The 12,835-nt window shown below is 40.0% G+C and overlaps 1 protein-coding gene across 1 annotated transcript in view; it reads left to right on the top strand.

The window, feature by feature from the left end:
• Window positions 1-285: 285 nt before the first annotated feature.
• Window positions 286-12,835, top strand: part of LOC139539753 (low-density lipoprotein receptor-related protein 5-like) — an 83,698-nt gene continuing 71,148 nt past the window's right edge. The window contains exons 1-3 of the mRNA XM_071343009.1: window positions 286-511; window positions 9,388-9,588; window positions 9,863-10,079. Of these exons, the coding sequence (XP_071199110.1) occupies window positions 427-511; window positions 9,388-9,588; window positions 9,863-10,079 (503 nt within the window). The 5' untranslated portion in view covers window positions 286-426. The remainder of the gene's footprint in view (window positions 512-9,387; window positions 9,589-9,862; window positions 10,080-12,835) is intronic.

Below are 12,835 nucleotides of genomic sequence, written 5' to 3'. Positions count from 1 at the left end.
TACAGCCCGGAATCGAGCCAGGGTCTGTAGTGACGCTTCTCGCACTGAGATGCAGTGCCTTAGACCGCTACGCCACTCGGGACCCTTATAGCATCTATTTTTTTAATAGAAAATATGAATGTAGCAATGATCTTGTCATTGAATGCTTTTGGAATTGAATGAGTCTAAATTAATTTGTGACATTATATATGTGCTTTATTTTAAAAAGGTGCAACTATAATTTAAAAACTATAAAGTGAAACACCGCGGGCATAAAATAACCGTATGTCTAGTGACGTCGTCCTTTTCCCGCTGTCATTCCCGTATGTGCCTCCACGATGAGGGCAGGCAGGCGGGAGTAGCGTTCCAACAAAAGTATCGACCAAGACAGTCGCTCGGATTTTAACTTTATTTTGCACAAATAACCAGAAGAATGGAGTCGGAGTTATGGAATTAAAGCTACGAGCAATTGCAATGGACGTTTTTCTAGTGGAATTACTGTTTTATAGTAGCTTGCTCTGTCTAGTTAATGGTAAGTAGCGATTTTTATTGTTCGGACTTTGCTCCGAGCTTACAAAGTTAATGTTTTTTAGAAAACACTGGGAAGCAATGTGGCTTTAGTTACGTGAATGTGTCTCGCTAGAGGTCGGTAGTTATAATAGCTATAATTAAGTTATCCATTTGTGTTTTAAAGTTAAATTGGCATGTATTTTCGTATATTTTATTTAAATATACGTTTTAGCCTTTTCTTTACAAGTTGAATACTCACTCCATGGCAAGGCTATCGCAGGAGCTCACTCAAGTCTAAACTTTCTCGCGTTTTCAATTGATCAGAAGAGTGACACTTCAAAACAGGAAATGTGACTTTATTTAGCTCAACTTTACTTCATTCTTGCGACGGACAGCAAAAGTTCATTTTAGAGCCTACACTCCGAGGCCTCAATGCACCGCGATTGATCGCCGGTGTCGGGTGTCATAAGGACACCCTTTCTGCTTGAAAGTGTGCAAGGTTTGTGGAAAGGAACGACGTTATTTCTCTGATTCTTTCCACACACTTTGTTTTGGAGTAGCAAAATATAGGCCTACAGAATGTCCCAATGAGATAGGTGAGACAGTCTTAATGTGCACAAATATTTCTGAATACAAATATACATTTTAGTTATTTTGTAAGATGTAAACCACTAACAAAATGCATAACAAACCTTCCACCAATTACATTCCATATCTAATACAAGTCTACAAGTGGGACTAGGTCTATAGAGTTCCTGGTTATTTTGGTGGATCGTTTGTCTACTACACTGTTATAGGTCCCATACAAATATTGTATGCACTGTTAGACCGCTGTTTCAAAAAGGTTGACTATGGATGAGTTTGCACTATAGATGAATGGACTGTATGGATACAATTAGTTAATCCTTGATCAAATACCTAGGCTGGCTATGTCAAGGAATAAATAAATCAAGTCTTTCTGTATGCAGTGTACTTGCATGATTAGGTCTGCACATCAAGTGCAGTAGACAACAATTTCCAAAAGTTGGAGAAGTTGAAATAGACAATCTTTTTTGGTTTTATGGCCATTCTTCTTTCAAGTTGAAAATGGCAGATTAGGACATCTCTTTAAAGCCCACAATGAATTTGTTGATCCATTTTCCTGGCATTGATTTGGGTGAATTATCATATCGAGTGTGTTATCATGAAATACTCTCTTTCGCCAACTCTGATGAATGAACTGTTAATTTAGTTACACCCATGTGTCACTGCTACGGTATAAGCAGTATGTATCAACCTGAGAGAAAATCTCAGTGTGTGGCTTCGACAGAATTTAGGGAGGGGGTGAGCGGATGTAATACACACTCACAGGCTAAAACACAAAACAAGTGTCATTAAACACCAGTCAAGCCAAACACCCAGTGCTGTGTGTAGAGAGATGCCCTATATTGCGCTGTGACTTGTATCAATCACTGTTTATTAAAAAATAAGACCATATATATGATTTATAAAAGTTTTATTAAACACTCACATCTCACATTACACATACCAGGTAAGATTCAGCCCTTAGATCACTTCAGTGTTCAACATTTAAAAAATAAGTTAGACCATGTTATATAATTGTGTTGCTTTCTTGCGACTGCATATCATCAATAATCAAGCCTTTCATACCTACGCTATTTATCCAATAGATCTGAGTTTTGGCTACTTTTAAAATAAAGCATTGCAGTGTATGGAAAAAATAGCTTGTCTTGAGGTGTGGATGTTATTTAATTCCATGGGTGAAGAATGTATGCCTATGGATTAAATAGTTTCCCAGTTTTTTTTTCACTTTTGAAATACAAGTAGGTTATTGGTTTCATTTCATCTGGGGATTTAGAGAGGAAGTTTAGTGGAAGTCTACTCAGTAGCAGGATGTCTTGATTTCCCCTGGTTCTCCCACACTCCTTTCCCCAACACCTAGGCCTACTCTTCCTCTGTCCTCAACCCCACACACCCAGACACTGCACAGCGCTGATAAGGCTTTAGAGTCAGGGAACTGTTGGTCTTCCTTCCAACCAAAACAAAACAAGAAAAGAAGAGTTAGGGAATCACTTCTCAGGCTGGGCACAGTGCTAGAGCAATGGAGGCTTTCTGCCTTATCTTTCAGGACGCTCCTGAATACATCAATGATGTTCCTCTTGCTGCTGGTGATTCTCTGATCAATCCCAGAACAACAGCAAAGGACCCTGTGAAGATGCTGGAGGAAACGGGTACAAAAGTATCTATATCCACAGTAAAACGAGTCCTATATCGACATAACCTGAAAGGCCGCTCAGCAAGGAAGAAGCCACTGCTCCAAAACCGCCATTAAAAAAGCCAGACTATGGTTTGCAACTGCACATGGGGACAAAGATTGTACTTTTTGGAGAAATGGCCTCTGGTCTGATGAAACAAAAATAGAACTGTTTGGCCATAAGGACCATCGTTATGTTTGGAGGAAAAAGGGGGAGGCTTGCAAGCCCGAAGAACATCATCCCAACCGTGAAGCATGGGGTTGGCAGCATCATGTTGTGGGGTGCTTTGCTGCAGGAGGGACTGGTGCACTTCACAAAATAGATGGCATCATGAGGGAGGGAAATTATGTGGATATATTGAAGCAACATCTCAAGACATCAGTCAGGAAGTTAAAGCTTGGTTGCAAATGGGTCTTCCAAATGGACAATGACCCCAAGCATACTTCCAAAGTTCGGGCAAAATGGCTTAAGGACAACAAAGTCAAGCTATTGGAGTGGCCATCACAAAGCCCTGACCTCAATCCCATAGAACATTTGTGGGCAGAACTGAAAAAGTGTGTGCGAGCAAGGAGGACTACAAACCTGACTCAGTTACACCAGCTCTGTCTGGAGGAATGGGCCAAAATTCACCCGACTTATTGTGGGAAGCTTGTGGAAGGCTACCTGACACGTTTGACCCAAGTTAAACAATTTAAAGGCAATCCTACCAAATACTAATTGAGTGTATGTAAACTTATTACTCACTGGGAATGTGATGAAAGAAATAAAAGCTGAAATAAATCATTCTCTCGACTATTATTCTGACTAACTGACCTAACATAGGGAATTTTTACTCAGATTAAATGTCAGGAATTGTGAAAAACTGAGTTTAAATGTATTTGGCTAAGGTGTATGTAAACTTACGACTTCAACTGTATCTGTTTGGGCTTTTTGCAGTCTACAAATTATTTGTAGTTATGTTCCGGCCCGTCGACCATCCGCTCAAGAAAAAAAAGTCCCCCAGGTGAATCTATTTGATGATCCCTGTTCTAGTGTATATAGAGTTGATGATTCCCTCACCGGTTAGACTTAGATGTTAGTGCTGAGTTAAGCTACAGCCTTATTAGCTACAACACCAAATGAAAATGTGGCCCATAGGCTGTTTGTTTCCATGTATATATTAGCTGGATAATCCTGCTGGTGGAGCCACTTGAACATGATGATGGTAAAATAAGGAACCACATTCTTCTCAGTGAATGATCGTGCCCAGAGGCCAGTCATGGATGTTTAGGAAAGAGCTGGCATTGTTTCTTGTAGTGAGACTGGCTTCTCCTTGGCCCTGCCTCTTGGGTTGTGGCAGAGACAGAGTGCGACTACTTTGCAGCATGTGGAGTGGACAGGCCTGGCTGCTGCCTCTGCTCTGTTCTCATAAAAAGATCAGCTGTTGTGGAGAGATTGATCTTTGTAATCCCCGCTGTTCTGTATCCACTGGGGGCTGAGGTGTCAAGAATCCTCACTGATGGCTTTCGTTGGTGTCTCCCTGGGCCTCCACATTCTGCTGTCTTTTTAGGAATGCCTTTGGATTACCAGTGCTGCATATTTATTTTCAACACGCCAATACACACAACCACTTAGGACTTCTTCTACACTACATCCTTGAGATCTCATAAGAAGCATGTAGGCTACTTGTTGTATGCCAAGTGTTGACTATGCCTATTTTCTAGAGGCAGCGTTTCTGTGATTGTGGCATTTCTAGAGCATAGGCCTAGTTCTCCTGTACCTTTTTTAGGGAGGGATACTGTGTTCATTGTGTTCTTATGTTCCTCTGTAGGTCTCACTTATCCTCTTTCAGTTTTGACCTATGAACCTGTGATTCAGGGAAGAAAGGAAAGAGGCACACATGGCCTTATGGTAGAGTTAGGCTATGACTTGTGGCTTTACATCTAACATCAAATTGTAGCGAAATGCTTGTGCTTCTAGTTCCAACAGTGCAGCAATATCTAACAAATGATCTAACAATTCCACAACAACTACCTAATACACACAAATATAAGTAAAGGAATGGAATAAGAATAATACATATAAATATATGGATGAGCAATGACAGAGCGGCATAGGCAAGATGCAATAGATGGTATGAAAATACATTATATACATGAGATGAGTAATGCAAGATATGTAAACATTATTAAAGTGACTAGTGATCCATTTGTTAAAGTGGCCAATGATTTCAAATCTGTATTTAGGTAACAACCTCTGTGTTAGTGATGTCTGTTTAACAGTCTGATGGCCTTGTTATATGAGCTGTTTTTCAGTCTCTCGGTCCCAGCTTTGATGCACCTGTACTGACCTCGCCTTCTGGATGGTAGAGTTGTGAACAGGCAGTGGCTCGGGTGGTTGTTGTCCTTGATCTTTTTGGCCTTGCTGTGACATCGGGTGCAGTAGGTGACCTGGAGGGCATGTAGTTTGCCCCCGGTGATGCGTGGTGCTTTGTGCAGACAGCACCACCCTCTGGAGAGCCTTGCGGTTGTGAGCGGTGCAGTTGCCATACTAGGTGGTAATACAGCTTGACAGGATGCTCTCAATTTTGCATCTGTAAAAGTTTGAGGGTTTTTAAGACACATATATATGTATATATATATATATATATATATATTTTTTTTTTTTACACCTTTATTAAATCTTTATTTAACTAGGCAAGTCAGTTAAGAACACATTCTTATTTTCAATGATGGCCTAGGAACGAGGCAGAACGACAGATTTTTAACCTTGTCAGCTCGGGGGATCCAATCTTGCAACCTACAGTTAACTAGTCCAATGCTCTACCACTGATTACATTGCACTCCACGAGGAGCCTGCCTGTGCCGCGAATGCAGTAAGCTAAGGTAAATTGCTAGCTAGCATTAAACTTATCTTATAAAAAACTATCAATCAATGACTGTCATTGCTCCAATGTGTACTTAACCATAAACATCAATGCCTTTCTTAAAATCAATACACAAGTATATATTTTTAAACCTGCATATTTAGCTAAAATAAATCCAGGTTAGCAGGCAATATTAACCAGGTGAAATTGTGTCATTTCTCTTGCGTTCATTGCACGCAGAGTCAGGGTATATGCAACAGTTTGGGCCGCCCGGCTCTTTGCGAACTAATTTGCCAGAATTTTACGTAATTATGACATAACATTGACGGTTGTGCAATGTAACAGGAATATTTAGACTCATGGATGCCACCCATTAGATAAAATACGGAACGGAATAAACGTTTTGTTTTCGAGGTGATAGTTTCCGGATTAGTCAAAGGTATATGGTTTAGAGAGAAATAGTCGACGCGTTATAATTCCTGTAATAACTTGCGGCTGAATTTGAAAGGGGTTCCTTCGTTATTTTACCGTTCATGTCTTCCATAGAGAATGTCTTGATCTACTTCAAATAAGGTCTGTGTTTCGTGCAGGCTTAAACCGCCTCGACGTTTTGATACCCGTGTAAATCTCACTAGGATAACGTAACGTTTGTCAACATATTTTCATAAATTCACTCTACAAAAAAAATGATCTTCGCTTATATTTAGCCAATATTGATCAGAGTTACCTTGTCCTATGGATATCTACACAGTTAGAAAATTGGCAAGGTGGTGTAAGCCTACACAAAACACAGACCTTATTTTAAGTGAATCTAAAAAATATCCTATGGAATAAATGAAGGAACCGCTTTTCAGATTCTGCTAGAAGGTGTCATGGGAATTATGACCTGCACTTTGGTCGTCAATTCTTACCATGCCCATTATTAAAATAGGATTTCCTGCATATAGAAATGACAGTTTTTGTTTTCAACATTCATCACAGGTAACTTAAACTCTATTTTTATTCAAACAGTTGAGAGTATTTGTCTCCTAAGCAGACTCTTCAGTATCATTGTCACTTCAGAGCTGTGTGTGTGTGTATATTTATGTATTATATTAAGTTAAAATAAAAGTGTTCATTGTTCATTCAGTATTGTTGCAATTGTCATTATTACAAAAATGTGTGTGTGTGTGTGTGTATGATATATATATATATATATATATTTTTTTTAAATTAAATAAATCCGCCGATTAATCGGTATCGTCTTTTTTTGTCCTCCAATAATCGGTATCGGCGTTGAAAAATCATAATCGGTCGACCTCTATACTGTACATTATACTGTACTCTGACCACCAGATGACAAAATAACTTATGGGTTGAACATAACTGTATGGCAGTGGAAGGGAGTACAGTAGGAGGTGACTCAACTGGTTTGTGACTACGATGATTTTCCATTGTAGCCAATTCAATTGCATTAATTCCATTACCAATTTTGTTAACAGCATTAAGTTTTAATCACTTCATAATTCATAAACAATCTTGATATCATTAACACTACCTAATTGGTAGGTCTACCCTTTACTTGTTACTTCTGTCAACTTTCATAATCCTCCCTCATCATTAGTAAGAGAAATGAGAAAATATCTTAGATATGTGGGTTTTTGGTAACACAATTACAATGTATGGTAATGTTTCTTAAACTTACAGAAGGCAATTTCCCCAAAAAAATGTGTTGATATTAGTTGGCAGGGGTCTTTACTTCAACATTGTGGTTTGATATATTTCTTCTGCATTTTAACACTTTTTTTTTTTCTGGTAGATTTTTTACCAGAAATCAAAGACTTTGCTTATTCCAAATTTTTTGATGGAAAATGGTAAAAAAAAATATGAGCCTTTAAAATAAAATTGACTCTCTTAGTTTTCATTTGACACCTACATTGCTACTGTCAGGGTTTCCGCTAGGAAAATGTGGCGCCGGACAATATGACCAGAAAGATTTAAAATTTACTGGCCATTTGAGAAATTTCCCGGACCCATATCCATTGCTCAGAATGACAGAAATCCCATTTAGATTATGGTAATGCATCTTAACAGAACGTGCAACTCCTGTTCCGTATGTGACCAAGATGAAAATCTCTGTTATACATTTTGAAAGAGGTGGAATCTAAAGATGCAACAACTAGGATGGGTTGCTAATATGACTAGGATTGTGCCTTTTGGCTTCTGCACAACATGAAAGAAAAAGGAAACCGCACACTAAATTCACAAAAGCCCTGACGAAGGCCGTGAGGCCGATACGTAAGCTTATTAAAGACCAGTGATACTATCAAGAGCAGTGTGCGGTTTCCTTTTTCCTTCATCTTGTTCAATTGTTGCCATGCACCTGCAAATAAGATTGCTCAGATGTGCGAGTGCCTTTTGAATTTTAGCTTCTGCACAACAAAGAAAGTTGATATGAAAACCAACAAAACAGGAGAGAAATGTTATAGTGGTGGGTCCAATAGGGAAGTAAATGGAAATACATTTGCCCAAATTATATAATTAGTCCTGTCTATACAGAAATAAAGGAAATCATTCAAAATGCATGAATTAGCCACAGAGGAATCAAGGATCATTAGCTTCTTTAAAAAAAAAATTGCTGTGGGATGTTTCGACTCATTTCTTTAGCTGCCAATTTCTTTAGCTGCCAATGGAACACGGTATATCAATGTGTCCATATGGCAGAGGCTGGTGATCTCGCATTAGTTGACTTTTAACTTTAAGATTTTTATCATTTTAATTCCGATTTTTATGATTAACCATGTGACAATGATTTTGAGAAACAAAAACGCGCTGATAGCCTTTTGCCTTCACTTCAATGTTGAATGGAATACGGGCTTCAATTACCAGTTAAAAAAATAAATACAATTTTAGCTATTTTTAATCATGCACCAAAACGTTTTTTTTTAAACACGCGATTGCATTTAGAATTGTTGCGCAATGAATGGGCTTATAAAAGCACGTTTTACTACAGCAGGAGAAATCCCACTCAAAATAGGCTCTGTATGCTGTCTGCGTGTGATAGTTGTGTTGGATAAATAAGATACATGATGACTAACAAAAATACACACAAATAACCTATCAACTGATAAGCATGACTGTCAAATGTATTTCCATCGATGAATAAAAAGCATTATCTTGCTATGGGATTAATTTTCTGCTGGTCATTTTGTCCGGAAACAATTTGTTAGTTCAGTAATAGTGAAAAAAAGGAAAAAGCTGCCAGTTGCCAGCCAACGGAAACCCTGGCTACTATGAACTTCACATGTTGATGCTCATGGGTCCTTTTAGATGGAAATACTTTTTTTCAACTCTATTAGGCCAAGTACAGATCTTTATGCTCTTTAACAAAAGTCTATTCAAGTGGCAGAGAGTTGACACCATAAGTTTTCTATTACTATGCCACTCAGTCTTATTCATATATTAAACTGATGTCGAATAGCATTGGAGTAACTGTCCCAGTGAGGCGCTGTGGTGGAAACCAATGATGGCTCTTGTCTGGTGTCTTGGTGCTTAGTTACCTGGCATGCTGGTAAACCACAGCGTGGCACACCAACCCACAGCCCTCTCTCCTCTTTTCTCTGCAGGCATTGTGTCAGCACTGTCTGCATGTGATGACATCAGTCTGTGTGCATCCATAAATGTAACTAACATGAACTGTCATGGAATTCTCTGCTTAGTTACTTTTCAACCTTGGTAGGTGGCTGTACTAAATGAGAATAGGGTATATGGCTGTGTACCTTTTCTTTAATGTAATGTATTTCTTCTCATTTTCCTCAGGATCCCCCTTGCTGCTGTTTGCCAACCGGCGGGATGTGAGGCTGGTGGATGTGGAGATGGGAAGGCCAGAGTCAGCAGTGGTGGTCAGTGATCTGGAGGATGCTGCTGCTGTGGACTTCCTCTACTCTGAAGGACTCATCTTCTGGACCGATGTCAGCGAGGAGGCCATCAAGCAAACCTACTACAATCAGTCCACCGGCTGTAAGCTTCACACTGCTACATCCAAGTTAGGGACTGTTCTTATGTTGTTGTCTTACATTTATAAGTGTGTTAAATATTTAGTTGTTTTTAAGTTTGGTGCAAATATAATCGAAAAACTATTTATTCTGCAAAACATAGAAAAACTTGAAGAAAGGTCCAACACCTATGGATACATCTAGAAAATAACAGCAGAATGTCACTATTAATGGAGGGATATTGATATTGAAGTTTAGACCTAAGTGTTCCTACTGAAATGTTGGGCTTTTGTTTTCAGCTCTGAAAGAGGCCTCGGGGACAAGGCAAACGGTTGTTGTGTCGGGTCTCGACTCCCCTGATGGACTAGCTTGTGATTGGCTGGGCCGTAAACTATACTGGACCGACTCAGAGACCAATCGCATTGAGGTTGCCAACCTGGATGGCACCTCTCGCAAGGTGCTATTCTGGTTGGACCTGGACCAGCCCAGGGCCATCGCCCTGAACCCAGCCCACCGGTGAGTCTCTGGCCTGGCCTCTCTCTCTCCCCTGACTGGGACGTTGGTGATGTATCCACAGCAGCAGCCCCTTCCATCCATGTGTATTTATGGTTCATATACAGTGGGGAGAACAAGTATTTGATACACTGTCAATTTTGCAGGTTTTCCTACTTACAAAGCATGTAGAGGTCTGTACTTTTTATCATAGGTACACTTCAATTGTGAGAGATGGAATCTAAAACAAAAATCCAGAAAATCACATTGTATGATTTTTAAGTAATTAATTTGCATTTTATTGCATGACATAAGTATTTGATCACCTACCAACCAGTAAGAATTCCGGCTCTCACAGACCTGTTAGTTTTTCTTTGAGAAGCCCTCCTGTTCTCCACTCATTACCTGTATTAACTCCACCTGTTTGAACTCGTTACCTGTATAAAAGACACCTGTCCACACACTCAATCAAACAGACTCCAACCTCTCCACAATGGCCAAGACCAGAGAGCTGTGTAAGGACATCAGGGATAAAATTGTAGACCTGCACAAGGCTGGGATGGGCTACAGGACAATAGAAAAACAGCTTGGTGAGAAGGCAACAACTGTTGGCGCAATTATTAGAAAATGGAAGACGTTCAAGATGACGGTCAATCACCCTCGGTCTGGGGCTCCATGCAAGATCTCACCTCGTGGGGCATCAATGATCATGAAGAAGGTGAGGGATCAGCCCAGAACTACACGGCAGGACCTGGTCAATGACCTGAAGAGAGCTGGGACCACAATCGCAAAGAAAACCATTAGTAACACACCACGCCGTCATGGATTAAAATCCTGCAGTGCACGCAAGGTCCCCCTGCTCAAGCCAGTGCATGTCCAGGCCCGTCTGAAGTTTGCCAATGACCATCTGGATGATCCAGAGGAGGAATGGGAGAAGGTCATGTGGTCTGATGAGACAAAAATAGAGCTTTTTGGTCTAAACTCCACTCGCCGTGTTTGGAGGAAGAAGAAGGATGAGTACAACCCCAAGAACACCATCCCAACCGTGAAGCATGGAGGTGGAAACATCATTCTTTGGGGATGCTTTTCTGCAAAGGGGACAGGACGACTGCACTGTATTGAGGGAAGGATGGATTTGGCCATGTATCGCGAGATCTTGGCCAACAACCTCCTTCCCTCAGTAAGAGCATTGAAGATGGGTCGTGGCTGGGTCTTCCAGCATGACAACGACCCGAAACACACAGCCAGGGCAACTAAGGAGTGGCTCCGTAAGAAGCATTTCAAGGTCCTGGAGTGGCCTAGACAGTCTCCAGACCTGAACCCAATAGAAAATCTTTGGAGGGAGCTGAAAGTCCGTATTGCTTAGCGACAGCCCCGAAACCTGAAGGATCTGGAGAAGGTCTGTATGGAGGAGTGGGCCAAAATCCCTGCTGCAGTGTGTGCAAACCTGGTCAAGAACTACAGGAAACGTATGAACTCTGTAATTGCAAACAAAGGTTTCTGTACCAAATATTAAGTTCTGCTTTTCTGATGTATCAAATACTTATGTCATGCAATAAAATGCAAATTAAATACTTAAAAATTATACAATGTGATTTTCTGGATTTTTGTTTTAGATTCTGTCTCTCACAGTTGAAGTGTACCTATGATAAAAATGACAGACCTCTACATGCTTTGTAAGTAGGAAAACCTGCAAAATCGGCGGTGTATCAAATACTTGTTCTCCCCACTGTATGCATCTGTTGGTTGAGTGAGATGGTGGAAAACCTGCCTTTCAGCTGGGTCTGTTTCCTGTTGTTGTGTTGCTTAGATCCTCTGGAGTTGACTGCTCTTCTCTCATAGGGCACTGTTTCTAATTATATGTTGGGGATTAAGGATGTGTATCCATTGTTAGCATTATTGAGTCAGTATAATTTCACTCTAGTCAGTGGAAAGTACTGCAGGAATACCTTTTTATTTCATGGATTTGGTGCTATTTTTGAAGAGGTTTGAAGTTTTTTTTCACAAAACCATACATGAAGAACCTGAGTTTTGCAATGTATTAACATGGGATTATAAAACGAAACAAAGGTTAAAAGGGTGAAGAGTGTAAAACGATGATCCATTCTTCCACAAATCTACATTTTTATTTTAATGGAGGTGCAGAAGAGGTAGATTTGGCACATGCGCACTTGGTCAAAAACAATACTTAGATTCTTTCCAGACAAGGCATTTTTTCGGTTGCATGTAACTTCTTATTTAGACCTTTTATGAAAGTACATACCGGCCGTAATGGCAGTAATGACGATAGTTGCTCTGTGAAACTCCATTATTTGGTAGGTACCGATCATACTTTGACATTATTAAGCTTGAAAGCTGGTGAAAGGCCAGTTGAATGGCTGCTTCCTGAACTTGAAGGCGAATCGCCATATTCAACGTCTCCTGTAAGACCAGATTCTGGTTCAGTGTAGACCTAGATCAGCATGTGTGTGCAACGGTATATTTTAAATCGGAAGAATATGCGAAGCATTAATATTTTAGAAGCATCAGATGACAGGATTAACTTTAATGTTCCAAGGGAAAACTTGTTTTAGACACACAGCTACATAAAGTAAGATAACATGTAATTAGCGTCCACTGGGAAACACTGACCAACACTTTGGTTCCAGCCCTGTCACAATAACTCCTCCCTGGCTTTTTCATTCATTGTCATGTCAAACAGCATTGAATTCAAAGTGCCCACGATATCCCAAGATTTGGTTGAAGTTTGTTTTATACTGTTCGATCAATCATAAAGGAGA

This window comes from Salvelinus alpinus, chromosome 15 (assembly GCF_045679555.1).
Source record: "Salvelinus alpinus chromosome 15, SLU_Salpinus.1, whole genome shotgun sequence".
Taxonomy (NCBI): domain Eukaryota; kingdom Metazoa; phylum Chordata; class Actinopteri; order Salmoniformes; family Salmonidae; genus Salvelinus; species Salvelinus alpinus.
This window is presented reverse-complemented; position numbering and strand designations above follow the sequence as displayed.